Genomic DNA, 27,357 nt, shown 5'->3' with positions numbered 1-27,357 from the left:
AAAAGACGTACAAGCTCTTTCTCAGCAAATATTTTAAGCCAATGATAAACAAAATCAAATACTTCTAAGTTTTATTTCGTATCAGTTGATGGACAAAAAATTTTTCTATAAAAAAACTTTATAAAAAGTAAAAGTTATTAAAAATAGTTTTCGTTGTTAATGAGTTTGCTATCTCGTCACATCACTTCCGCTTCTTGTGTCTGAAACGAAAAAAAGGAAGATCTTCAGGTAAAGTTTGTATAAATTCATCTCAAATATTGCAATATTAGTCTGATAACAGCTCTGTATTTCTGAGGTCCACTTAACGCTTTCAGATAGTGCGGTTAAAATTTGGTATACATATTGGTTTTCCATTCTGAATGTGCTTGAATATATTCTTTAACTCCCAAGTATTTTTTGTTAACTGGAACTTTGATGTTTTTCTTTCAAAAAAGTCTGTCACACTGGACTTATCGCCATCAAAAATTATTAAAAACCAAAGTTCAGCCAGAAGTAGACTCTTAGTCCTTTTACATATTAGTTTCAAGTAAAAGGGTACCCATGTTTTCTCCAGATAAAAGAGACGATTCATTCCTTAATGGATAAGGATCACATTAGCAGCATTTCATACATACCCAATATTTGGGTTCCTAACATCCAGACAGAGAAGGAAATCAGAGTAATGAGTAATCTCATAAATTCAAGAGATAATTTACCTTACACCTAACATGGGGATTCACACCTTGTAAGGAAATTGCACTTGATAATTATTGTTAATCAGAAGGTCCTAGTAAAAATAGTGGAGGGAACATCCTCTACATTTCCCGATGATGGGAAACTTCCAATATGAATATCACTGGGTCGATAAACTCAAACTTATTTAGAGTATCATTCAGTTGGAATAGTATTTGTGAATATATGGGATAAAAATCAAAGCCACTCATTCATACCTTGTTTTCGAGTTATTTTTCATTTTCTTTTTCGGTTGTTGTGTTTGGTTAGATCGTAATGACTTGAGTTTCCTACGACTGACATCTGTTAGATCATGATCGAATGAGGACCCCGATGCTACGATCCTCGCTTTCTTCGAACCTGTCGAGAAATTTAAAGTCACAGTTGTAACATAGACATGAAAGAATCAAATAGTCATCTTGAGATACAAAGTTCTTGCTTGTTAGTACATCAAACTCATGTAAACACATCTCTGATATAATAACATCAAACTCCTGTCTCTATTGAGACTTTTAACAGCTTTATAAAGTGTGAGAGGTTATCGCAACCGTTATCAAAACTTATATAATTCCTATTATGAAAGATAAGAACAAAATAGCCTAGTAGCAAACCTTTTCCTTTACTCCTACTATTATCGTGGTCGTCCTCTTCGTACGCGCGTTTTCGTTTCGGTTTTTTATCACGCTTCATTTGACGAGCTTGAAATTCTTGAAATTTCCGACATTTTTTCTCTTCCTCTGTAAATTCCACCTGCAAATCATTAAAATTAGTCGAGAAGAAATTGTTAAAATGGTAACACGTTTAAGAAACTTTTTGTAAGACAACCTTACAACATCAAGTTTTAAATTGAAAACATCTATTCTTTATTTCTTATTCACTTGTTCAATTACAACACTCCCTTCTCATAGAATCACTAGAACCCCTTCCCACTGGAAGATTTTTAGAACACCCCCATCCACTGGGACTCCTTCCCACTGGAAAAATTGGCCGATATATCGTCCCCAGTAGAAAATTATCCTTAAATTTTGTTTCCACGGAAAATAATCAAATATATCAATCCTCACAACAAAATATTATTCTATTTTTCCTATCCCCAGCCATAAAAAACATGAGAATATCAACCCCCATTGAGTTTCTGTCCGTCATTTTTACCCCCACTGGCTGAAAAATTCTACCCTGTCTGTGAGAAGAGGTTTATAACAGGAGAGAAGCTCTAGGAAATAAAACAGTAACTTAGTAAAATTAATAATCCTAATTGCTATTCTTTTCTTTAGCTTTGTCTCGAATCAGTTTACCACTTATCAGAATTTTACTACACTATTGTTTTATTCCCTAGGCGCTTTTTCTCATGTAATTATCCAAAAGTTGCAAATAGTGTATACGCGATAAATATCTTTTTCAATACATCAGTTTAATTTCATACTTGATGGCTTACGAAAAGCTTTTTATTTTTTATTAAAAATAATGTAAATGTGTTTTTAAAGTTATTATTTTCTGCCTTTACTCTAGGGGCTGAGTTAGGTCCCGTATGCGCATCGGCGTATAGTCATTTTTTCTTTTGATCATGAAAGTATAGTCCTTGAAGAGTCAGAAAACGTGTGTGGCGTTATTTGGATCAGGCACAAATTTCCATAATGGCGGATTTTAGATTTTCAACCCTTTTTAGCCCTCTTGCTTGAAAAAACAAATTTCGCCATTATGGATTTCGAAATTTATGTAGAAAAATAAATTTTCCTGAATTTTATTATTTGAACGGTAGGAAAGACCCTCCGAAAATTTCAAGTAAATTAAGTAAGCCAATCAAATGTTACAGCCACGCAAATCTGGAACCAAAAGTAGTCATTTCAAAAGATCGAAATCGAAATTGCTTCATATCTCCAGATAACGAAATTTTCAGACCATGATTCTGACCTTTTTCTTAATCAGCATAAAATTTGTGATCGATTGGTATATAATATGTTTATGTTTAAAGTTAATGGAAATTATGGAAATTTCCGATGTGCATACGAGACCTAACTCAGCCCCTAGAGTACTTGGCTTATGGATTCGTAATTAAGAAAATACTTTTGAAAATTTTCAAAATTCAATTTCGGATTAAAAAAGAACAAAAACAGCAGTACAGTACCTTTGGCTTCTTATTATGATCTCCTTTTTTATCTGGAAAATAATAACAAACAGACAAATCTCAAAATATCATAACTAGGGCTCAAAAAATACGAAAAGACTTAAAGTAAGAAAATTGGTATTCGAAAGTGTTCAAAGTAAAATCTGCTTAATTGTAAGATAGAAATCCCATTTTTTAAATACGTATGAAGTACTGTGAACACTACAGATGAAATTAATTAATTAAGAAAGATATGGGAATGCAACGAAAAATAAAGTCATTATTATCTTACTGTCAATCTTCTTTTGTTTGATGAATGTTCTTGCAGGTCGACTCATAATTTCATCGTTGTGAATGACCAAATTTCGTGCTTTGTTCGCTTGCATCTCTCCAATTCGTATCTGAAACGGAAAGTGAAAATTTTCGTGAGATTCAGAGTCGAAAGCAATCAGCGAACGGTAAATGATCATTTTTACAGCTACCCAGGGTCCTGGTCTTTTTCCCAAGAAAAGAAGTAATGGAAACTGTGGCAAAGAAAGTGATATCTCATGAAAAACGACGGTACATAATAAATCGTACACACTTCGTTTTTATTCGTTCTTTAGCTTTTAAGAACTTTAAAATGGGGATATTCATGATAGGCACCACTACAGTGCCTTCGTGAGATTATGTAGCTTTTTATTCAGTTTGCACCCAATACAGCAAGCCTACAACCAATCATCTTTTTTAAAAGTGACGTGAAGTCATGAGATGTTGCATGTAATACGGATATAATCCTGATTTGAATTAAACACAGAAAAGTTTTAAGTTCATGGAAGGAAAAGCTGTAGGGGTGATAAGTTTGGAACCTGTTTCTCCTCTTCTTCTTGTTTCAAAATATCTTTGATATCTTTCTCCATTTCTTCCAACTTCTTCTTGTATTTTGCAATCACGTCTACGAAGAGATGGCGAGGTTCTGAGTTAGTCTGAATCGCAGACCTCTATAGATATACATCCTATATAAGAAACTCTTTTCGCTAGAGGATTAGCAGAAGCCTAGTTGTTAGTTTAATCTCAATTACACCATTCTGGTGATTTTAACCATCGTTTTTCCTTTAAGTTTAGAATATTGAAAGGCTTTAGATAAATCGTTATATCTACAAAGTTGGAAAGAATAAGAAGCTAGTCCGTAGCGATTCAAGGTCTTTAGATAGCTAAGTGTGACGGCGACTGTGGTAGGAGGTTGATCGCGTCGCCTACCTATCTTGATTACGCAAAGGTAAACTCAAAATCAACTCAATAGAAAACAGAACAACATAGTGAATTAGAATATAACTGTGTGGCTTTTGTTAACTTCCCTGTTTATTGATAACAAAGGGTTTCATTACACTTCCAATACGTACGCACTAAAGGGTCTTCTCAAAAGCGGACGCAAGTACAGGGGGAGGGGAGGGGTCAAAGGAAAATGTACGAACGCAGAGAGAGAAAAAGCTTTTTCATAGCCCTTTGTTGCTTGTTTTTTTGTCGACTTTTACACTTCTTATACGCATCAAGGAAAAGTAAACGTTTCTTAAAAACATTGAGCTTCAAGTGTGAAGTAAAGGTCCGAACCAAACGATTTGAATTCGAAATTTTCTTCAACCGACGGGGGAGGGTGAATGAAAAGTACGTACTTACCAGGGAGGAGGGGTACTCGATTTTCGACATTTAAGTGCGTACGTACTATGTGGACGGCCCCATACGAAATATTTCTTTACCTGGTGACATGAGACGATTTTTAACCGGGATATTTGAGTTTTTGACGATATCTTTCAACATTTTGCGCTCTTTTTCTCCAACTAGTGTTATTGATCTGAAGTATGATATTATTTTATTTTATAAATAACTTGAAGCGAAGAAAACGAGAATGTCTATCTGGTTTGAGAATTGAATAAAAGGTAAGGAAGGATTTCGAAGGATTTTTTCATGAAAGAGTATTCCGGTTATTCGGAAACTAAGGAAGCCCCACATCTTAACAGAATCAACAGATAATTTAAAAATTAACAATTAACTGTCATGCATAAGAACAAAAGAGGATTGTTTTCGTAAAAAAGATAAGAATGAGCAACCCACCTCCCTGCTTTTCCAGCACGAGCTGTCCTCCCAACACGATGGATATAACTTTTGATTGTTGTTGGTAGATTGAAAGAGATAACCTGTGAACAGGATAAAAATTAATATACACTTAGCAGTAATTCGTTTCCCTATTATAAATCTGAGACAGATGCATTTTAATCGGAAAGTCAAAATAGTGTTGTACAAATCGGTTCGAATTATAATGAAAAATAAATATATACGGACATTTTCCATTTTTGAATTCAGTGAGGAGCTTTATAAGTTCATCATTATGAAAGTCGGTGAAATATTACACTAAGAAAAATTAATTAAAGAAGGGTTTTTCACGAGATAAATAGCTTACTGTTTTAACATGAGGGATATCTAAGCCACGAGCAGCTAGATCAGTGGCCACCAAAATATCCACGTCATTATTCTTGAACTTCTCCAGAGATTCCAAACGCTGAAAGAGAAAAGAATTGCGATGCTGAGATGACAAAAAAGTTACAAAAAATCATTCCTACCGTTTCATTAAAACTAAAGTGTCGCTAAAATTATAAACAGTCGAAAAAAAACTAAACCAAAAATAGAGAACTTTTCGATAGTGTCGAGTGCGAGTTATATACATTAATAGCTTAAAGAACGTTTAAATTCAAACCTGCAACTGCGTAAGATCGCCATGAAGTTCACCAACTTTCAATCCAAAAAGACCGAGAACGATTCTCAACTTATGTGCCAAACGTTTGGTTTGCAGAAACACCAACGTGTGATCATGAAATGAGCGACAACACAATGCTATAAAGAGCAAAATACTAAGTACTGACGCAAAAAAAACCATGTCATGTACGATAAAAAAGGGTTAAAATCGCATCGTTTTATTTGGCGATTCCAGATAAAACGATGACTAATATTATTCACAAGACCATGGGAATGTTGCGGAATGCTAAAAAAAATATAACCATCTAACCTGCCACAATAGAAAGGCGATCATATTCTCGGTTGGTTCGTATCCTCATGAACTCTTGGTGTAGACTTTTAGCAACATCTGTATTTTGATTAACGAAGAGTTTGATGGGTTGGTTCAGCGATAATGAGATAAGTTCTTGTACCTGAAAGAAAGTTTATTTACAAAAATAAGATTTGTAGATTTTATTAATTTTTTTATAGTTTCCTCGCAGAACGTTCTTCACTAGAGAAGCATAATATACAGGAGTTTACCTCCTCAGTCATAGTAGCTGAGAATAACATAGTTTGGCGACCACGTGGACACAATCGAATCAACTCCTGCATCTGGTCCTTGAAATGCTCTTCCAACATTCTAAAAAAAAGAAACCGTCTTATGATTTAAGTTACTGGCTGCACTGTCAAAGATTTTTGTTTCCCTAAAATACCCAAATGTTGTATTATAGCAAATATTTTCACTCGAACTAGTGGTTGATGTGATGGCTCTACAAATTCGAGCGTTTCCTCCCATGGCGGATTTTTCTTAAGAACTGCGTAACTTTGGTAAAACCTGAAAAATCTCTAAACTAAAACAATTGTATCAGTCCTAAAAGAAACAATAATAGAACAATCAGTAGTTCAATTAGAAAGTGAAAAAAAATCTCACCTGTCAGCTTCGTCAAGTACCAAAATTTCGATGGTTTGAAGATCGAAGGATGGTGTATTATGTAAATGATCAATAAGACGTCCTGGTGTAGCAATGATAATATCAGGGTTCCTTCGTAAAACCGCCACCTGTACCTTCAAGTCCAACCCACCTGGAAAATGAATGATGTTCAACTCAGGTCAAAAATAGTTCTCCCCTTTCTGCTGGGGATATTTTTGATTTTTTTTTGTCAAAAGAGGGGAGGGGGAGAAAAATATGGGGCAGATTCCACCAAAGAAGTGAAAGTCTTTTCCTGGGGGGATCAGGTTTTTAATTCTTAATTAAATTTTCCATTGAAATAGTCTGTTATCAACATTTTTGTCTTTACTCGTTACTAGAAACTAAATACCTTATAGAATTTGGTCAAGTAGTGAATCTGAAAAATTGAATCTTAACCTGGCCATTACTTGATCAAAATCAATAAGTTATGTACCTGAAAATGTAGGGCTCATCTATCTAAGTATCATAGTTTTGAGCTTAGCTTAGAGCTTATGCACAGGAAAAATATAAAATTTACCTGCAGCCAAACAAAATGTAACGTCAGTATACTTTGCGAGAGACTGGCTCACTGAATGGACCTTAAATAGAAAGAGTGCATAGTAATGGGGTTTGATTGGATTCTTTTGACATTGTGGAATTGTCTGGTGACAGGCGACAAAAATATTTGTCCACGCTCTACTGTTTCGTACCCTTCCAAAACAAGCCACAGTTGGTTAAAAAAGACGATAATTCAACAGTTGGCCGATATATTTGTAGCTTTAAATCCATTTCAGAACAATAACACATGAATGTGGTCTGAGCCATATCACCACCCAACACTTTCTAATGATGAAATGTTTTTGTAAATCAATTCACCAAGAGTGTTTAATGATTGTGTATCAAAACAACCAGGCTGTAATTATGAGAATTGAAAAAAATCTTGAGAAAAAATGGAGTTTTTCTTAAATCTTATGAGACTAAGATTTGAAATATATAAAAGTGTAGTAAAATTATAAAATCATAAAAACCTGTATGGCCAATTCTCTTGTTGGTACGAGGACAAGCACACGTGATACTATTGTTTTCTTTGGTTTAAAAATCAATCGTTCCAAAATGGGGAGCATAAAAGCAGCGGTCTTTCCTAAAAAGAAAATATTGAACTACAAAAGTATGCTTATAATTCATTTTAAAGTCTAATCAAAAAGCTAAATTGATCAAAGTCTTATAAAAAGGGAAATGCAGTCTATTTCTGAGCAAAAATAGTATACATTATAATTATGCTTCTATACATTCGGTGATAAATAATTATTATTTCTCTAGAATTTCATTGTTATGATTATCAAAGGAATACAAAAGAAAGAGGAAAATTGAAGAAAACTTTTGAAAAACTTCGTATTTATTTCATCATATTCTTATACATTTACTATTATTATTATTATACCTGAACCCGTTGTAGCACATGCGCACAAGTCTTTCCCAAGCAAAGCCATTGGTATTGCAGTTGATTGAATTTCTGTTGGGTTCACAAAGTTCAGTTCATTTATTGCCTAAGAAAGTTAATAAATGAATACAGTTGAAGATTGTTATTTACTTGTGGAAAACTTTCAACAAACTATTATCAAGTTATCTGTAGTGTAGTTACCCTTAAAAGAGGTCTTGATAGATTCATTTGATTGAAATTGTTGTGTTTTAAATGTTTGGGTGCTGTTGAGAAAAATGATCCAGTCTCTTCCTCGTCATCCTCCTGAAAAAGAAATAAACATGCTAAGAGTTCACTGTCATAAAAATAGAAAGCTAGTCAATATTTTAGAAAGGCAGGGCAGCGTCCGTTAGTGGTCAAAAAGAGCACTTTTTCTACTGTTTTTTCCACTGAAAAGGCTGTTTTAACCAAAATCTTAGTGAATTCAGGAGGTGCAGCCTGATACTAAAAGGGCTTAAAAAATGGCCTGAAAGCGGCTCAATTTTTTTTCAGTTGAAAAAAAAGGTTTCCTACTGTATAAGAAGAAAGCATAAAGTGAACGAAAAATTAAAGTATGCCGTAAAGTTTCTATTGAAAATATAACAGGATCTACTCTTTCTCAATTCGCAAATTCAGATTTCAAACAAATCATACATCTTCATCATCCTGGTCTTCTTCATCTTCATAATCACTGAGATCTGGTTCTTCCAATTCATTGTCCAATTCTTCTTCATCAATATCACTTTTTTCGGCTACCTCTTCTTCTCCCTCTTCTGCAAGATGACAAGTTGTTATTTTTAATTAGAACCATTAATTTTTGGTTGATGCCTGACTGTTCTTAGTTTCAGGTGATTTTGTTGCATGAAATGTTTGTAAATTGCTTTTAATATGCTTACCTTATAAATTCACTTATAATAAAATCAGTATTTTGATCTACTAGGGCTGGGATTATTTTTAATTTGTTGATAGATTTTTGCAAAAATTGAACCTTTGTGTTCTTATATAAAAGTATTCTTATAAAAATGGGGTGTATTGTAAAAAATAATGGATCAGGTATGAAGGATTGATAGCAACAATTATGATAAGCAGGGCATCTACATGAAAATAACACAATATGTTTATGGATTAGTCAATCAACAAATATTATAAATGCCAACTGGAAAAATATTATTAAACAATACTTCACGTAATTTATATAATACAGAGACAACATTCAAGAAAAGGCAACTCATAAAAAAATCAAATGTCTCAAACAAAAAACTGATCATGTTCAAAAATAGTGTGACATTTAGTGAACTCAAAAATATAGTATTTCTTGAATAACTTGAAAAATATTTCAAATATAACGTTGAAATTTTATATGATGATCGGTATTTACACAAAGAACATATTTTGATGAAAAAAATGGTAAAATGAGTAAAATGTGTGGTTCCAGGTCCAAATATGTCCAAATATGTATTTTGTCAGCCACCTCAAAGGAGGAAATGGTTTGTTTGAAAATGACACTTGAATCGGTAACTAGAGGTATCATATTATCTCAAAACAGATAAAAGTGCAACATTTTGAAACTGGTTGGTTTCAAAAAGCCACCAGTGTTGTCAGCCACATAAACGACTCATAGCTTATCTTGAAATATCTTGTAACCTAGTAAGCCACTTAATTTCGCTCCAAAACAATTGGAAAGGTTAATCATTCTACTTATCCTTGGTGAAAAAATAAACGGTTAGCCACCAAAAATACTCATTTTATTAACATAATTGTCAGCCAACTTTGAAAATGTCACAAAACAGGCCTTTATTTTTGAACACGATCAACTGTTAACCCTAATTTCAGAAATCATCAAAATAATTTTTCCTACCGACCAAACCACCTCCAAAATTTAGGGTCAGGTGTAAAGTTTATTTGATTACCAAAGAAAAAAGTTCATCTTCGAAATGTAACTGCATTTTTACTTTTAAAATAACACAAAGCAAAACATTTTACCTTTTTTTATCTTGACCTTCTCTTTCTTTTCAAGTTCTCTTTTCTTTTCCTAAAATATTTTGAAAAGTGTGTTTTAGTTTGATTAGAGAAAGTTCTTTAGTGTGATAACTGTATGAGAAAGTTCTTTAGTGTGATAACTGTATGAGAAAGTTCTTTAGTGTGATAACTGTATGAGAAAGTTCTTTAGTGTGATAACTGTATACTGTAACTGCATGAAAACCAAAAACATACCTTTAATTTAATCTTTCGTTTTTCTTTGATTTTTTCCTCAACAATTTCGGAAGATATCTATAATTTATAAAATGTGAGATTCAAAAAAAGTTAGAGATTAACTTAGAAGGACTTAATTAAATAAAGGTGAAGAAGTCATCAAGAAAATAAATCCAAACTTATTAAAAGCTCATGACCTCCACTTTATTGTGAATCTTTATGTGCCTTTGATATACATGCGTAAAAAAAAATAGAAATACTGTAGAAAATCTTCATTTTCACTGATTTGTACTCATTTTCAACCAACATTAGTATTTTCGTTACATGTGTTACTAGAATATACTGTATTTTTGCTATAATGCACATGGAAAATAAGATTTTGATAAAGAAAATGCTTTTTGTTATACCGATCCTTTAGCTCTGTTTTTGATATTTTCGGCAATTCGCCAAAGAGATTTTTCATTTCCAGTACCAAAATCTAAATTGAAATCTCCATTGAAATCATCCTTCTTTTTCTTCTGCTTCTTTCCTTTCTTCTTTATCTGTCAAGTTAGAAAACAAAATGTAAAAAAAACTGCAAGCTTCACAACTAAATCATGAGCATTGGCAGGCTGTTTAGGAGAATGTCTTTTACAAGATAGCTTGACATTTCTAAGTTTGGCAACTATGGTAAAAGCAAGTATTTTGTCCCTGTAAATCAGGTGGTTAAGATCAATGTTTTGGTCTTTTAATGCTTTTGTGACCTCTTTTATTCTTTAATCACTTTGTAGACTTTGTAAAAATAGAGAATTTTTCACAGATATTTTAATCATTAAGTACATCTGACGATTGTGTGTAAGCATGAAACTTTAAGTAATGTACTTTTAGATATCTTTTGAGAGGGTTCGAATTATAGCTTTGCACTTTACAAAATGCAAAGTGAATTTTAGATTTAGCAACCAAAATAAGATTTCCTAACTCTAAAATGCGAAGTTAAAAAATTATAAGACAACAGGACAATCTCAAATCAATGTCGCCTAAGAAAATGTTAACTTTTTTGAGAAAAAAGTGGAAAATTTACATAATTGGCCATATAATCTTCATTTTTTATCTAAAAAGGTTGAAATTTTGAGGGTTGGCCATAATTGATGGCTTATACCCAAAAATAAAAAAAAAACTTGAAAAAGGTTTGTTATTTGAGGTTAATTTGACAATTTATAGACTTTTGTTAACCTCAAAATATAGAGACGCTTATTGAATTATTGGGGAAAAAATTATTAGGGAGTCATCAAAAAGGCTTCAAATATCAAGCTTGTTTAAAAAAGGTTAGAGATTTCCCACAAGAAAGGTGCAATTCATGAGGTTAAAAAAATGGTAACAAGTAACCTCACATTCTTAACCATATCTTCTGCTAACATGTGTATTAAGTTATGGGACAAAAGTAAAATGATACTAGAAGCTTAGATAAATAGGGTTTTTATGAAATTGACAATCTTTGCTCTAACGTAGGGTTAAAAATTGAGGTTAAAATTAGAACTCTATGTTAAGGAATGTGAGAAATTTGCTTCTCTAATTGACCTAGATAGTTTCATTCTATTAAGCTACAGGAACAAAATTACTTTTAAAAGTTTTTCATAAAGTGTAACTAAGCTAAAAAAATATGAAATAGACCAAAAAGGTTCTCAAAATGAGGTTAAACAACCTGAAAAAGTAGGATGTTTTAGCTTATACCTTCAAACTTAAAACTGAACGAAAAAACGTTTTAAGGTATACTACGATAAAAAGTTAACCTCCAAGAGTTTTAATTCAGACTTAATAAGACTTAAGCTTTACTTTTAAGCTCAGTATTGAGATCAAAAACAGATTTATAAGTCATTAAAGTATACAACAAAGAATTAAAAAACCCTAAAGCCCAATTCACAAATAACCTCACTTTTGGTACCCAAACTAAGATATTAACCTCATTTTTTCTACCTTACCTTATTCCTCAACCATTGAATAATGGATCCCACTATTTTTATCACACAATTTTCCCTTTTTATGAGGTTATCTGAAAGCTTAAAATCAACCCCTTTCTCAGGTACGTGGTGTCCTCAAGTTAATATACCAGTTAACCTCACTTTTTATACCAAAGTATAATTTTTCATGTTTAGTTGTTTTTGATAATAGGTTACTGTTTGTCTGATATCCAAAATTAGACTGAAATATCATTGTTAACCTCACAATTAGGTTGTTTTTGTGAAATAACCTCAAATTTTACACCCTACTTGAAATGTTAACCTCATTTTTTCTAGCCTACCTTGTTGCCCAATCATTAAATAGTAAAACCCAAACATTTATTTTTACTTTAACCTCACATTTCATACCAATTTTGGTCTATCTTTAAGGACCATTAGGTTAACCTCAGTGCAAGTTAACCTCATATTTTTAACCCTACTTTGACCAAGAATATCTCTTTAAATTCAACACTTAACATCTATAATGTATATATCATTGTGAACCTGAATAAATTTTGAGTTAGCATGTAAAGTAGCAAATAAAAATAAGTTAACCTCATTTATTTATCCTTTGTTAAAGTCAAAAAAGTTCTTTTGAAAAAGTTAGGCGATTTTTGGGGGTTTTGACTTGAGATTGTCCAACACCTATTTTGCTACTCCACATATTTGTTTATCCATTGCTAGCTGACAACTTTCTTCACTCATTCATCTATTGCTTTATCAAGTCGCTACCTCGCAACTTTCTTCACTCGTTTATCTATTGCTTCATCTACTTGCTACTTCAAAACTTACACTATACTTACTTTGCTTTCCTCGAGAAATGTATTGAAGATACTTTCACATTTTCATCCAAACAACATCGCAAAATACTAAAAATGCTTCGCAAACAGTAAAATTATTTTGCCTGTGGCGCTCCCTTTTTTTACATCGCTTTGCTAAGAAAAATAGCGAAGCTCCTTTAATCTATAACTCGAACCTGCTTTTGCTGCTAAATTACAACTGGAGATAAAATATAGCCTGAGTATCCAGACTCAAAACAAGAACAAAAAGCCAGCCATAGCAAACAACCACCCAGTAAACAGCCAATTTGTTTTTCATAATTCCAATATTTTGGTTTTCCTCTTTCTTCACAAAAAGTTATTTTGATGACTCAGGAATTTGCATAAATTATTGGGACGCTAAAAAGTGAGGTTGGGCGTATCGAAAAACCCATGAAAATCTTGATAAGCAAGTGGGCTCGCATCGACCAATCATTTTTTGTATTCTCAGATATGGATGCAGGCGATCTAGGTACACCAGACCATAAACAGAATTAAGATATACAAAGATTATAACAAACTAGACAGTGAAATAGTTTACCGTTTGGATATCCAGGCTAGATAAAATAGTATTGCGAACAGAACTAGGTATTTTCTAATATTGAAACGCTAAGAACCTAAAATCATTTACGTAAAAGGGCATGGAGTCATTACATAATGTTTTTGCTGGAGATAAAATAGTACCGTGAAATCTGGTAACTTGCATCAGTGCAGGGAAACTTGCATAGCCATCAAATGCCTGACCAACCAAAGCAGCAAAAATTAAAAACAAATGTAACAGTGGAAGACCAAGCAGCTGCGCTCCCAGCTCTAGACAACCATTTATTTAGAATCTCATATTTCCACGCCAGTATTTTTGGCAAGTTATACCCCAACAGCGGAAATGAAACAGTGTGGTTTGATAATAAAAAAACATGAAAGGTAAATCGATTTGTTGCATGAACTTTGGATTTAATTTATTTTCAGACTTGTAAACCTCACAAAGTAAGGGGGGTTTGTAGGGGTTTGAAATACCGTTTTCCTGTCAAAATTCTTGCTGAATCCCGGAATCCCGAAGATTGAAAAAAATAATAACACTGTCACACCGGTTTGTACAGCTTCAAATACCGGCATAATGACAAAAAATAAGGCCAAATACCGTCACCGTCTGATTTTAAAATACCGTTTCCCCGTCTTTTTTTCGTCAAATCCCGTAATACTGTACTAAAAAAGGGCAAATCCCGTCACATCGTAAAAGTACAAACCTTCCCCCAAAGTAGAAAGCAAAGCTGAATTTCATGAACCGTTTTACAATTGGCGTTTTGCAATAAAACCTCATAGTCATTTCTGAAATCACAAAGTAATTTGTTTGTGGACTTTGGTGATTTCTTGTATGTAATTCGAAAGAGAGATTGTTATCAATGGTAATATCGAGGAGCTCAACAGTATTTGTAGATTTTATAGTTAAATTTCTGAGAATCGAGCCTTGTGGAACACCTAGAGTGATTTCTTGCCATTCGCTGTATTCAGAGCCGATTTTTGTTCTATGATAGCAATGACTTAGATAACTTCTCAATAGTTCAAGACACTTTGTATCAATTGCGTAGGCTTTGAGCTTTGCAACCAGAAGTTTGTGATCAATGCAATCGAAAGCCTTCGATAGGTCCATCAAAACTGCCCCCACCTTTCCGGACCCATCAAGTCAAGACTTTGATGCCATTGACCAATCATTTTTATTAATGCATGCTGAGTGCTGTGTTTAGCTCTAAACCCACAGAGTTTTGAATCGAAAATGTCATCGAAGTAGGAAGAGAGTTGGTTATGTATTATTCTCTCATAAATTTTAGAAAAAGTGGTAAAATACTAATTGGTCAACAAACCACGCAGCCAGATAAGTGAACCATGCTGCCGGATAAGTGAGTGCGTGGTCACGAGTAAACGCGCAGTCAACTAAGTTAGCGTGAAAGTGGCCGAAATGGGGATAGCGAAATTGACGCCCATGCAATCACCCGATCGTTTAAGTACGTCCTGCGGGCTGCGCCTTCAGTCTCGGGTAAGTCTAAAAAAGTAATGCTAAAAAGTTACCCGAATTCAGGGTACAATGAAAATTATCCAGCGCATTTTTTATTTTCTTACTTTCTTCATTTTCAATAAAGCACTCGAAGTTTACTGAAGGTAAGCGCATATGATATTCTTATAATTAATGATATTCATTGAAACACGCTTCTTTGTGAACTGCAGTGGAGTGCATGACGTATTTCGCGCGACAACTAACTCGGCTTCTGTTGGAAGATCATATTGGGCGTTTTGGCGTAACCACCCTCGAAGCAGCAGACGCCTTTGTCTTTCATTTTAGATGGCCGTAACAATCAGTACAATCAAGTATCAATATTTGATGTATTACGAAAATCGCTACTTTTTGCCGTAATCGCTTTCATTTTTAACATAAGGTCTTAGCGCAACGGGTACCCCCGGGCATAGTTACGGGGCATTGAGAAAAAATCCTGACATAGAATTTCAAAAAGATTCACGCTATCATATTCTACATTACAAAATACACCTGTTCTATGTTGGGTTTTTTTCTCGGTGTTTTGTAGGCTTAATTATCGTCATACAAAGTAAATAAAACCCCCTGAAAATCTTTAGGTTTTGATAAGCAGATTACTTACATACTATTGTTTACTTTTCAGGTATTCATCCAATCAGAATTCATGCTCAGAAACTTTCAACCAATCAAAATTCAACTGTGACACGGGAAATGATCCAATCAGAATCCCGAAGCTAAAGACTTACAGCCAATCAGAATTTGTTAGCGAGCGATATTCATCCAATTGGAATCGCGTAACATGAAAGCGAAAGTGAAAGTAAAGGCAGAAATATATTCTTAAAATTTTGAAATTTTTTTTCGTTTTCACCCGGCTGCATTTTTTTCTTCATAAGAACCAAATAGAAGATAACAGATGAAACTTTCTTCTTAAAAAGCTTTACTCGTGAATCATTCAAACTGTTACATCGTTCCTATATAACACTCTTCAAAAAGTTTGTTTATTTAGCATGCTTTCTGGACGTTAAAGATCAAATAAGTAGTGTTATGCATATATATTAAATCAATTTATTAGAATGAAAAGTTAGTTGTACAGCTTTTTGCAATTAATAGCAACACTAACAGCCAGAGAGATGATTTTTTTCTTCCTAATTTTTTTTATTAGAAATTATGAAAAGGACCAAAAAAAAATTTTTCCCGGCCGCCCGCATGACTTTTTTTTTCGTCACCCGGTGGACCGGAAACGAAAAATTTTTTAGGGTCGGCCTTATGGAAAAAATATTTAATTCAACAATAATCTTAAAATCTCTTTTATTGTTAAGTATCCCCGGGGCGCTCAATGGCGAAAGAAAAATAAGCGGGCGGAAACGCCCTCGTAGTTTAATCCCGGGATTGAAAAAACCTGGAGAAAACCTTTTCCGTCCATATAGTGTAGCTAAGGAATTTTAAAACACGGCATTTAAAGTGAAACAAGATGGCAGAGAAGTAGTGATTGGAGGTTTTTGTAATTAAGCAGCATGACAAAGACAAACTCAGGAGGTAAGGTAAATTGCGTTTTGACTGCTTTTAACTGTTTTTCTAATAAAGAATATCTTCAAACTTGACTTCACTAGGGTAGGGCGTCAACAGTCATTTTTGGGGCAAAGTCAGAAAATTCAAGATGTAGTGTTTTTTTATGAAAATTTAACCTATTGTGAGGCATTCTGCGCAATTTTTAAGGTCAAAAGTTCAAAATTGGCCGAACCCCCCTGGGGGTACTGATTCGCACTACATGCAAAAATTGGAAAAAATGGCATTTTCTGGCCTTTTCAGGCCTGTAAATATGTCAAAACTATTGCAAATCTTATTTTTTTCACTTGCTGTACTAAATTTTATGAAGAAACAACAAAATAATCATATTGGATTGAAAATTGTGCCCATTAGAGCCCTAAACGAGCCGTTTTAAGCCGATTTTGGGTAGCAAAATGCTTTTTAAGGCCAATTTTGCAAGCTCATAAACTTTAAACTGATTGATTCACATGTCTGAAATTTTTAGAGATGGAAGTCTTCAATAAAGTCTTTAAGCAAAATGAATTTCAAGTTTTTCACTTTTTTCAAAAAATCATAATGGCGTCTTCAAAAATCGCTTTTTAGCAAAAAAAAAATCACATTTCTCAAAAAATAGCATTTTTAAGGCAAGTTTCTACAAACTGAGTTTAAATGCTGACTGAAATTTTTTTTGCAGTGATAGTATACTGGAGATACTCCAGGGAAATCAAAATCATTTGCGTCTGGGATGCGTCTATGTCCGCCATTATAGAAATAAAATTCCTACTAAGAGCCATTTTTCAGGCCAAAATCCCAAATTTGGACTGAAAAAATCTCTAAAATGTCAATAGACATGGGTCCAGATTTTCTTGCAGTGATAGTATTCTGGAAATACTACAGGAAAATCAAAGTCATCTGGGCTTGGGATTTGGGTATATCCACCATTTTGGAATTGAAATTCCTGCTAAAACGCAATATTTCAATCAAAAATCCAATTTTTGACTCAAAAAATCTTAAAAATGGCAATAGACATGAACCTAAAATCTTTTTGCAGTGATAGTCTTCTGGATATACTCCAGGAAATCAAAATCGTTTGGGTTTAGGATTTGGGTAAATCCGCCATTATGGAATTGAAATATGTGTTAAAACTGGCTAAAATACAACGTTTCAAGCAAAAACCCCGTTTTTGAATAAAAATTGCTCTAAAATGACAATAGACATGGACCCAATTTTTTTTGAAGTGATAGTATTCTGTGAATATTCCTGGAAAAACAAAATCATTTCAGTCTGAGATTTGTTTACATCCACCCTTATGGAAATGAAATCTCTGTTAAAATGCTACATATTTCCATCCGATACATCATAATTGACTAAATATTTTGTATATTATATTAAGCAAAGAATGTGAATTTACAATCCTTTAATTTAGAAATACTATAGTTGAAAAAAATTATTTAAAAAATCCCTCAACAATTCTTTATAGCCCACTTACATTTCCATTTTCAAGACTTATTCCGTCAAAAAAAGATTGAATTGTAGCTTGAAATATTATATACATTTTAAAACTGGCATCAGTTTAAAAATTGCGGTCCCAGAAGCATCTTATACCTGAATATTTTTTACCCCTAGAGTATTTCCAGAAGACTATCACTGCAAAAAGATTTTAGGTTCATGTCTATTGCCATATTAGAGCAGTTTTTAAGTCAATATGGGATTTTTGCTTGAAATGTTGCAACTTAGCCAGTTTTAGCACAGATTTCAATTCCATAATGGCGGATATAACCAAATCCTAAACCAAAATGCTTTTGATTTTCCTGGAGTACTTCCAAAAGACTATCACTGCAAAAAGATTTTAGCTTCATGTCTATTGCCATTTTTAAGATTTTTCGAGCCAAAATTTGGATTTTTGATTGAAATATTGCGTTTTAGCAGGAATTTCAATTTCAAAATGGTGGATATACCCAAATCCCAAGCCCAGATGACTTTGATTTTCCTGTAGTATTTCCAGAATACTATCACTGCAAAAAAAAGTTGGACTCATGTCTATTGACATTTTAGAGATTTTTTCAGTCCAAATTTGGGTTTTTGCCTGAAAAATGGCTCTTAGCAGGGATTTTATTTCCATAATGGCGGACATAGACCCATCCCAGACGCAAATGATTTTGATTTCCCTGGAGTATCTCCAGTATACTATCACTGCAAAAAAAATTTCAGTCAGCATTTAAACTCAGTTTGTAGAAACTTGCCTTAAAAAATGCTATTTTTTGAGAAATATGATTTTTTTTTGCTAAAAAGCGATTTTTGAAGACGCAATTATGATTTTTTGAAAAAAGTGAAAAACTTGAAATTCATTTTGCTTAAAGACTTTATTTAAGACTTCCATCTCTGAAAATTTCAGACATGTGAATCAATCAGTTTAAAGTTTATGAGCTTGCAAAATTAGCCTTAAAAAGCATTTTGCTACCCAAAATTGGCTTAAAACGGCTCGTTTAGGGCTCCAATGGGCACAATTTTCAATCCAATATGATTATTTTGTTGTTTCTTCATAAAATTTGGTACAACAAGTGATAAAAATAAGATTTGCAATAGTTTTGACATACTTACAGGCCTGAAAAGGCCAGAAAATGCCATTTTTTCCAATTTTTGCCTGTAGTGCGAATCAGTACCCCCAGGGGGGTTCGGCCAATTTTGAACTTTTGACCTTAAAAATTGCGCAGAATGCCTCACAATAGGTTAAATTTTCATAAAATAACACTACATCTTGAATTTTCTGACTTTGACATTTGACGCCCCACCCTAACTTCACTGACAATAGATCCAAAAGGGCCATGATCTTTGAACTCTTGATAAAGCTAAGACACTACGGTGTCTGTGGAAACATTCATGACTGGATATCAGACTTCCTTTCTAATCGCACCCAAACCGTCGTCGTCAGAGGAGCTACATTAGCTGTAAAGCTGTGACGTCAGGTGTTCCACAAGGTACTGTTCTGGGCCCACTGCTTTTCTTAGTATACATTAATGATATGCCCCATGTTGTAACAAGCTCTAAACTTGCACTTTTTGCAGATGATTCTTATCTGTATCGCCCAATATCAACCATTGCTGATGCAGAGGAGCTACAAAAAGATCTATCCAATCTAACAAAATGGGAAAACGATTGGCAGATGGAATTCCACCCAAACAAATGTAAAATACTAACCGTCACTAACAAAAAACTCACTGAGTTGTAGAATCCTACAACATACACAATATTAATCTTGAACTGGTAGAGAAGGCTAAATAGCTAGGAGTCACTCTAACTAAAAGTCTTACTTGGAACTCTCACATTAATAATATATGTGCAAAAGCCAACGCTGTTCGATTCTTCCTACAAAGGAACCTTGTTAAAAGCAACTCCGAAACTCGCTTAAAGTGTTACAAAATCTTTATTCGCCCAATCTTAGAATATGCAAGCACAGTTTGGGACCCTTCCAATAATAATGCTCTACGAGATAAAATCGAAATGGTCCAACGAAAATCGCTGCGGTGGATTTATAATTCCTGGTATTATGATGTCAGCCCCACATTACTAAGAATCAAAGCTAAATTAAAGTCACTTGAGGATCATAGGTCAATTGCCAAACTCAAGATGTTGCATTCCATTCATCACAGGACGAAAGAAATAGATCCAGAAAATATCCCAAAACGTCAACGCTGCTCTACCTTACGAAATTCATCCAACCACATGGCAGAATACAAGTATATAGCTCATCATTCTTTCAAAGTTCAATCTGCTTATGGAACCGTCTACTTGATGATATTGTAAATATTGTAGAATGTGACAAATTTGAAGAGAAATTATTATCCCTAAATTTTAACGAATTTTAAGAGTTACTTTATAGCCTAATTTAGGTCTTTTTCTTTCTTGTTTTGAAATACTTTTAGTTTTTCTCGCCATGCATTGTTCTGTGCGTCTCTATTCTAATCCTTATTCTTTTAGTCATGTAGAAAGGTGATTGAAGGAAACGAATTAGTTTCAATGATGGCTAAGGCCACATCTAAATATATTATTTGTAATACATTAGATCTAACTAAATGAAAAGAAAGAAGAATATAAACTAATCTGAACAAGTCATAAATCTTAATCCTCTGATTTTGAGAACAAAGTTTTTACTAATACCAAGTTGTATATTTTTTATAAATATATATTTTATTTTATACCTTTTTCATATAATCTATACTTATTTATAGTATGCCTATAGCAATTCATATCTTTAGTTCAATCCCAAGTCACATTCAGCTTCAATATACTACTAGACTTCTCAAGTCTGCTTAAACCTAGCTAATTTGATCTTAGTCTTTTGATTTTAAACTTTTTAATTATTGAATAAAGCATATTTATTTATTTATTTATTATTTATTTACTACTTTTTATTCAATTTAATATATACCGGGTTTGCCAAAAAAAATAGGCCTAAAATTGAAACTTTGACGTAACTTTTTTCAGTTAGAATAGAAACTTGAAATTTTACATGCGTCTTTAGAAACCTATTTTGAAGCTTTCCTCAAAGTTTCATTTGTACAGCTTTAGTAGTTTCAAAGATATGGAGATTTTCCTAAAGGATGTGAAAATGTGTTTGTTTATAGACTTGACGTCAAAACAAAAAAAATTGTCAACCACAGTTCCCTAGCGTTTAGTATCCGAACCGGAGTTGCGTTTGTTTATTTCAGTTTTTGTTTTGGAATCAGAAAGATGCCATTGCAGTGTTATTTTAAAAGATGACATTCTATTGCAAAATGGTTTCACTTACTAACGTTCAAGACAACAGGCATTTCTAACCATTACTGAAGAAAAATCGCCACAAGACAGATTGAAGAATGGCACCTCTTTCTGACGAAGACAAGGTGATTATCAGACATTATATCGAGAAAGAGTATACAGCTTATGAGATATGGAAACAGAACCCAGAAAAGAACTGGCATTATTCAAAAGTTAAACGTGCCGTCAAGAAATTTAAAGAGTATGGGACTATGGAGCGAAAGAAAGGATCTGGAAGACCAAGAAGTGCCAGAACTGCTGAAAATGAAGCTTTTGTTGAAGAAATGATCTGTTCGCAGGAAGAAGAACCTGGGACACACGCTTCACCAAGAGAAATCGCTAGAGAGCTTGAAATCTCTCATTCCTCTGTACGCCGAATCGTTGAAGATAAAGGCTACAACCAATTCAAACGTCTAAAAACACCACACATGAACAATGCAACACGCAATCGTAGAGTCGATCGAGCTGTTAGTCTTCATGAGAAGTTTGTAAAAAACCCGAGGATGATTGAACGCGCCATTTTTCAAGATGAAAGTGATTTTCCACTCCAGGTACCGTTGAATAGCCAAAACGATCGAGTTTACCACAAAGGCACAAAGAAAGACGTACCTGATGAAAACCTTTTCCATGAAAGCAACCGCCAATCAGTAAAAGTTATGGTGTCAGCTGCACTCACCTGGCATGGTGTTACGAGGCCGATTTTTGTAAAACGAAAAGGATTGAAAGTCAACGCCAAAAACTACAAGAACCATCTGAAACGTGAACTCTTTCCTGCAATCGAAAAAATCTATCCAAGAAGGGACTGGATTTTCATTCAGGATGGAGCTTCGTCACACACCAGTAACATTGTCCAAGACTTTTTGCAGGAAACCATACCGAGACGATACCTTAGGAAAGATCAGTGGCCTCCAAAGAGTCCCGACAGTAATCCTTTAGATTACTATTTTTGGAACGAAGTTAAACGTAAGGTGTACCGAGGAAGATTGAAGAAACCTTTTGAAACAGAGGAGGAAATCATTTCTAAGATCAAGTCTGTTTGGAAGGAATGCGCGAGAAACCTACCTGAAATCAGAAAATCTATGAAGCAATTTGTTGGTCGTGTTCGTACTGTTGGTGAATGTAATGGTTCCTCAATTAAGATGCATTATTCGTGAACTCAAATCTCGGATTTACTCATTATATTTTTTGTCTTTAGTTTTATCATCAAAAGTACTGCTTTGTAAAAAGGGAATTTATCTTCAGAAAAAAAACTGACGTCAAATCTATAAACAAGCACATTTTCACATCCTTTAGGAAAATCTCCATATCTTTAAAACTGCTAAAGCTATAAGAATGAAACTTTCAGGAAATTTTCGAAATAGGTTGCTTAAAAGACGCATGTAAAATTTCAAGTTTCTATTCTAACTGAAACAAGTTACGTCAAAGTTTCAATTTTAGGCCTATTTCTTTTGGCACACCCGGTATATATTTTTTTATTGAATTGTACACTAGTTGTTTTATAATCTGTAAAATACTTAATATTTTTTCATATATTTATTTTTTGTTCCATTAGCGAATCATTTGATAACACATGATAATCGAGCCTCATTCCATTCTCTTTATAAAACATAAAACTTAATAACACAATTATACAGCAGCTGAATTTGTTAGTTCGTTAATTTTCTTCCTATTTTGTTTTTGCCGACCTAAACAAGCTACTTAGGACGGCTTTGCCGACCTAAACAGTCGCACGGAAGCGCTTCAAAACACCAGCTTTTTTGGAGTTTTGTCTCGTTTACCCAAACGCTTCAATCTCATGTAGGCTTAGGGGTCAAGACTAGAACCCCAATACGAGACATTTGCCTGACCGAAAAAAAATCATCATCATCAATTTTGTTAATTGTCAGAATCGTTTACTCACTGGAAATACGCAACTTTCTGAAGTTTTGTTTTTTTTCGGTTGTGCTTCATTTTAAAAATAACGAAGATGAAAAGTTACCATCAATCCCGCGAGTAAAAGAAAGTATTCCGACTAGTCTACGAAAAGTGCGCTCGTGCGGCGAATAGCATATCTCGCAAATTAATATATGCATAAAAATGACGAAATCCTTTCTTTTTTATGCTTAGGTGACGTCACCATCGATCCTGACTTGATAATGGAGAACCAAATTTGGCAATGCATAATTAATACGAGCGGCCGAGAAAGTTTGTGTGACGCAAAAATTGCGCGATCAACAAAGCACTAGAAAAACGCCCACTGAAAATTGAAACTTGGAATTTATTGAATATTTCACTAATGAAGTATCAATTTTTTTGTTTTTGTAATTATTATAAATTCATAATTTTTTTTAAAAATACTATTTTTTTAAAGTCAAAGGACAATTAAAGTGAATTTAAGCTGATTGGGTGGATATTGGGCGGGGACGGGCGTTTTGCACTTTCCGAGATCGGGAATTAAACGAGAGTAAAAGACGGGGACTTAGTATGTAATATTAATTCATTATTTTCTTATTTTTATTTTTCGCGAATGAAAAATGAATTTTTGATTTTTGAATTAGGGAAATATAATATAATATATTATATTGGATTGTCAATGTCAAAAGATATTTCTTTACTTTACAAATAATCTGCTGTGTTCTTTCGCCACTTACCCCCGGATTGTTTTACTAGGCACTTCAGTTGCGTAAATAAACACGTGTATATGTTGAAGCCGACTGTGAACTGACCGAAATTGCAATTACATAAATTATTGTGGAAGTGAATGCTTTAGACGAATGTTTGGGAAATCAAAAGGACAACTTTTGTGAGAATGTTGAGTTTTGTTTATATGGCAGTTTGTGATGGACTGCTAAAATGACCTCTAGGTCGGCAAAATTTTGCCGGCCTACGGCTGGTTTTGGCCGGCACTTAAGTGCTGATATGATTTTGTCTGAATTCACAGGGCTGCTAACTGACGATAGACCTTTTTTCAAAGAGGACGTCCTGTTGAATAATTATGTAGTCCAGCTATAAAAACAATGATAGAGCCATACTAATGCATATTATAATAATTATGCATGATTTTATCATTGTTTTTCTGCTGGACTACACAATTATTCAACAAGGTGGTCTCTTTGAAAAAAGGTCTATAGTCCAGGCGTAGTTAATCGATATAATTGATAATCTTGAGTAATCGATAAATAATCGATAAGTAATCGATGGATTAGATATCGATTAACCGATAGAATCGATAGGTAATCAGACCTTCAAAAAATCTTGAGTATCGATCAGCGATCGATTATTTCCAAGCTATCGATTACTTATCGATCACATATCGACTACATACAACCTATCGATTACTTATCGATCACATATCGACTACATACAACCTATTGATATTACTTATCGATCACTTATCGATCACATATCGACTACATGCAACCTATCGATTACTTATCAATCATGTATCGATTGTTAACAATCATCAATTACTTATCGTTCATGCATTGATTACTTATCAATTATTTACTTATCTTCGATCACGTATCGTTATCGATTATATATCAATCGTGACCGACTTTTGACTACATTACCAGCCCTTTTTACGCCGGGCCTTATTCCACCAACAAGCCCAAAAATAACGCTAATAAGGTCCGGCGTGAAAAGGGCCAAGATAAGGTATTTAATGAAGTAAAGAAAATTTCTGGAATTCGCCAAATCTCATACCGATCGTATTACTTTAGGCGTACAAACTTTCGCGAGCAGAAACTTTCGCGAGGACGAAAAATCGCGAAATGCACGACATTTTCTTTCGCGAAAAAATGTTTTTCGCGAGCATAAACTTTCACGAATCGTTGGATAAAATTGAGAATTTTCGAATGAAAATTGCCTTAAAAGTGAAAAGTATTCCTTAAATCTTAAATGCTCCTCAAAAAAGGCAAACCATGCTTATGAAAAAAATGAGTGTAGTAGCTTTTCTAGGCCCTATGCTACCAGGGGATTGGATTCAATTCAAAAGTACATCCCAATCAAGATCAGCGAAAAATGTTGCTTTTAATTTTGCGAAAATGGCGAAAATTCTAGAAATTTAATCTCGCGAAGGTGAAAGTTAATCCAATTAAAGTACCACTCCCCAAAATCTGATAAATACAGTAATCGATCACAAATCGATAGTTGATCGATTAACTATTTGATCGATGATTAATCAATTTTTCATTGATATGTAATCGATGAAAAGCTGTGATCGATAGCCGATCAATTTTTAATTGATACTTAATTTAATCGAAGTTCCACTAACTGATTGTAGCATTCTCCCCATAAGATAACTACTTAAAGCTAGAAAATATATGGAAAAACCTATATTATATCAATTTAAAAAAATTATTACAACAGTAGATATGGTTGCTGTTGAAAAGTATACAGTAAGATAAGATGTCAAAATGAAATATAAAGTTTGAATACAATTTCTGCCCACTCTCCTGCCAGAATTCATTCTTTTAAAGGGATTGGCAGGATTCAAAGGCTTTTTTCTGAACATGAAAAAATTAAATTACTTACATTTTGATCTTTTTCCTCTTCTTCATCTGTGCTTTCCATAAAATCTTCATCAGATTCGATAGTTTTGACCTTCAAGAAATCCGCCATATTTGTTTTGAACACCATGTGCTTTGGTCCGAGGAATGAAACCGGACTATCGAGAGTGCGGAAAACACTTCCGCTTTCAAAACTTGATTTTCCATCCAGCAGATCATTACCGAGTTTATTTATGTATGTGTGTTTTTCAGCGACGGAGACGGTAAGGTTCTAATTTGAGTAGATCCTGACCAGTTGAGGACGACGGTAAATCAGCACTTTTACCGTCCTCGATTTTGCGGGGCGGAATTGCGGGTTTTTCCAAATCGCTTCATTCACTCTACCGTCCTCAAAAGTGCAAATACATAAACTCGGTATTGCCCCCGCAGGAGCGGAGTGTGATAAATTACGTGGGTTGCGTGCCTTCGTGGGTCGGAAAAAAATTCGTGGGTCCACAAAAAAAATTCGTGGGTCCACAAAAAAAATTCGTGGGTCCACAAAAAAAATTCTTGGGTCCACAAAAAAAATTCGTGGGTCCATGAAAAAAATTCGTGGGTCCAAATAAAAAATTCGTGGGTTCACAAAAAAAATTCGTGGGTCCATGAAAAAAATTCTTGGGTCCATGAAAAAAATTCGTGGGTTCACAAAAAAATTTCGTGGGTCCATGAAAAAAATTCGTGGGTCCAAAAAAAAATTCGTCGGTTCACAAAAAAAATTCGTGGGTCCAGAAAAAAAATTCGTGGGTCCACAAAAAAAATTCGTGGGTCCACGAAAAAAATTCGTGGGTCCAAAAAAAAAATTCGTGGGTTCACAAAAAAAATTCGTGGGTCCAAAAAAAAAATTCGTGGGTTCATTTTTTTCGCGTAAAATTTCAACATCAAGAACAAAAAAGAATTTGAAGAAAAGAAGAAAGACAGATAAAATGATTTCTCGTGTTTTTGTCACAAAATATTTAGGTATGTGAATTTCTTTTTCGACTTCTTTGACTTTAAGAAAATTCTTATTCATAAAAAAAAGGTCGTGCACTTTGTATTTTAAACTGTATATATAAAGAAACTATCAAAGTAAAGGAAATATTTTTAGATAAACACGAGGTTGAAGGAATTTACTTTAGTCAGGCCATATTTTAGAAAGGCAAGGCAGCGTCCGTTGGTGGCCAAAAAGGGCACTTTTCCAGTGTTTTTCCACTAAAAAGGCTCTTTTTACCAATATTTTAGTAGCTTCAAGAGGGGCAGCGTCCGACAAGCGGACGCTTAAAGGGCATGAAAAATGGCCTGTTAGTTAAAAATTAACAAAATAAGAAATTTTATGGAAATGACATAGACGACAAGACACGAGCCATAAGGTGTCAAAATTTTAATCTTTTTATAATAATACAGTTTACACTTTAAATTTAATACAATAGAACAGAAACTTGGGCTCTACACGCTTTTTATTTTTATAAGAATGGTGTTTTTTCATTTCATCATGGATATTCTTAACTTTTTGGCGAAAATCATCCAAAAATATTCTTACG

General features: G+C 33.8%; 1 protein-coding gene across 1 annotated transcript; it reads right to left on the bottom strand.

The window, feature by feature from the left end:
- Window positions 1-11: 11 nt before the first annotated feature.
- On the bottom strand, window positions 12-25,958 carry LOC136824619 (probable ATP-dependent RNA helicase DDX27). Its single transcript, XM_067080608.1, has 22 exons — window positions 25,827-25,958; window positions 10,575-10,709; window positions 10,189-10,245; window positions 9,958-10,006; window positions 8,629-8,747; window positions 8,158-8,259; window positions 7,957-8,062; window positions 7,544-7,656; window positions 7,054-7,114; window positions 6,498-6,648; window positions 6,107-6,206; window positions 5,856-5,997; window positions 5,547-5,683; window positions 5,253-5,351; window positions 4,907-4,989; window positions 4,552-4,646; window positions 3,664-3,749; window positions 3,108-3,216; window positions 2,837-2,868; window positions 1,323-1,461; window positions 930-1,071; window positions 12-200 (listed from the first exon to the last, which is right to left on the bottom strand). The coding sequence occupies exons 1-22, from the start codon at window positions 25,929-25,931 to the stop codon at window positions 182-184; spliced, it is 2,181 nt and encodes a 726-aa protein (XP_066936709.1). The 5' UTR covers window positions 25,932-25,958; the 3' UTR covers window positions 12-181.
- Between the last annotated feature and the right edge of the window lie 1,399 nt (window positions 25,959-27,357).

Source organism: Clytia hemisphaerica, unplaced genomic scaffold (assembly GCF_902728285.1).
Source record: "Clytia hemisphaerica strain Z4C2 unplaced genomic scaffold, Clytia hemisphaerica genome assembly, whole genome shotgun sequence".
In the NCBI taxonomy this organism is placed as follows: Eukaryota; Metazoa; Cnidaria; class Hydrozoa; order Leptothecata; family Clytiidae; genus Clytia; species Clytia hemisphaerica.
Note: the sequence above shows the minus strand (reverse complement) of the source record. Positions and strands in the feature narration are given on the sequence as shown.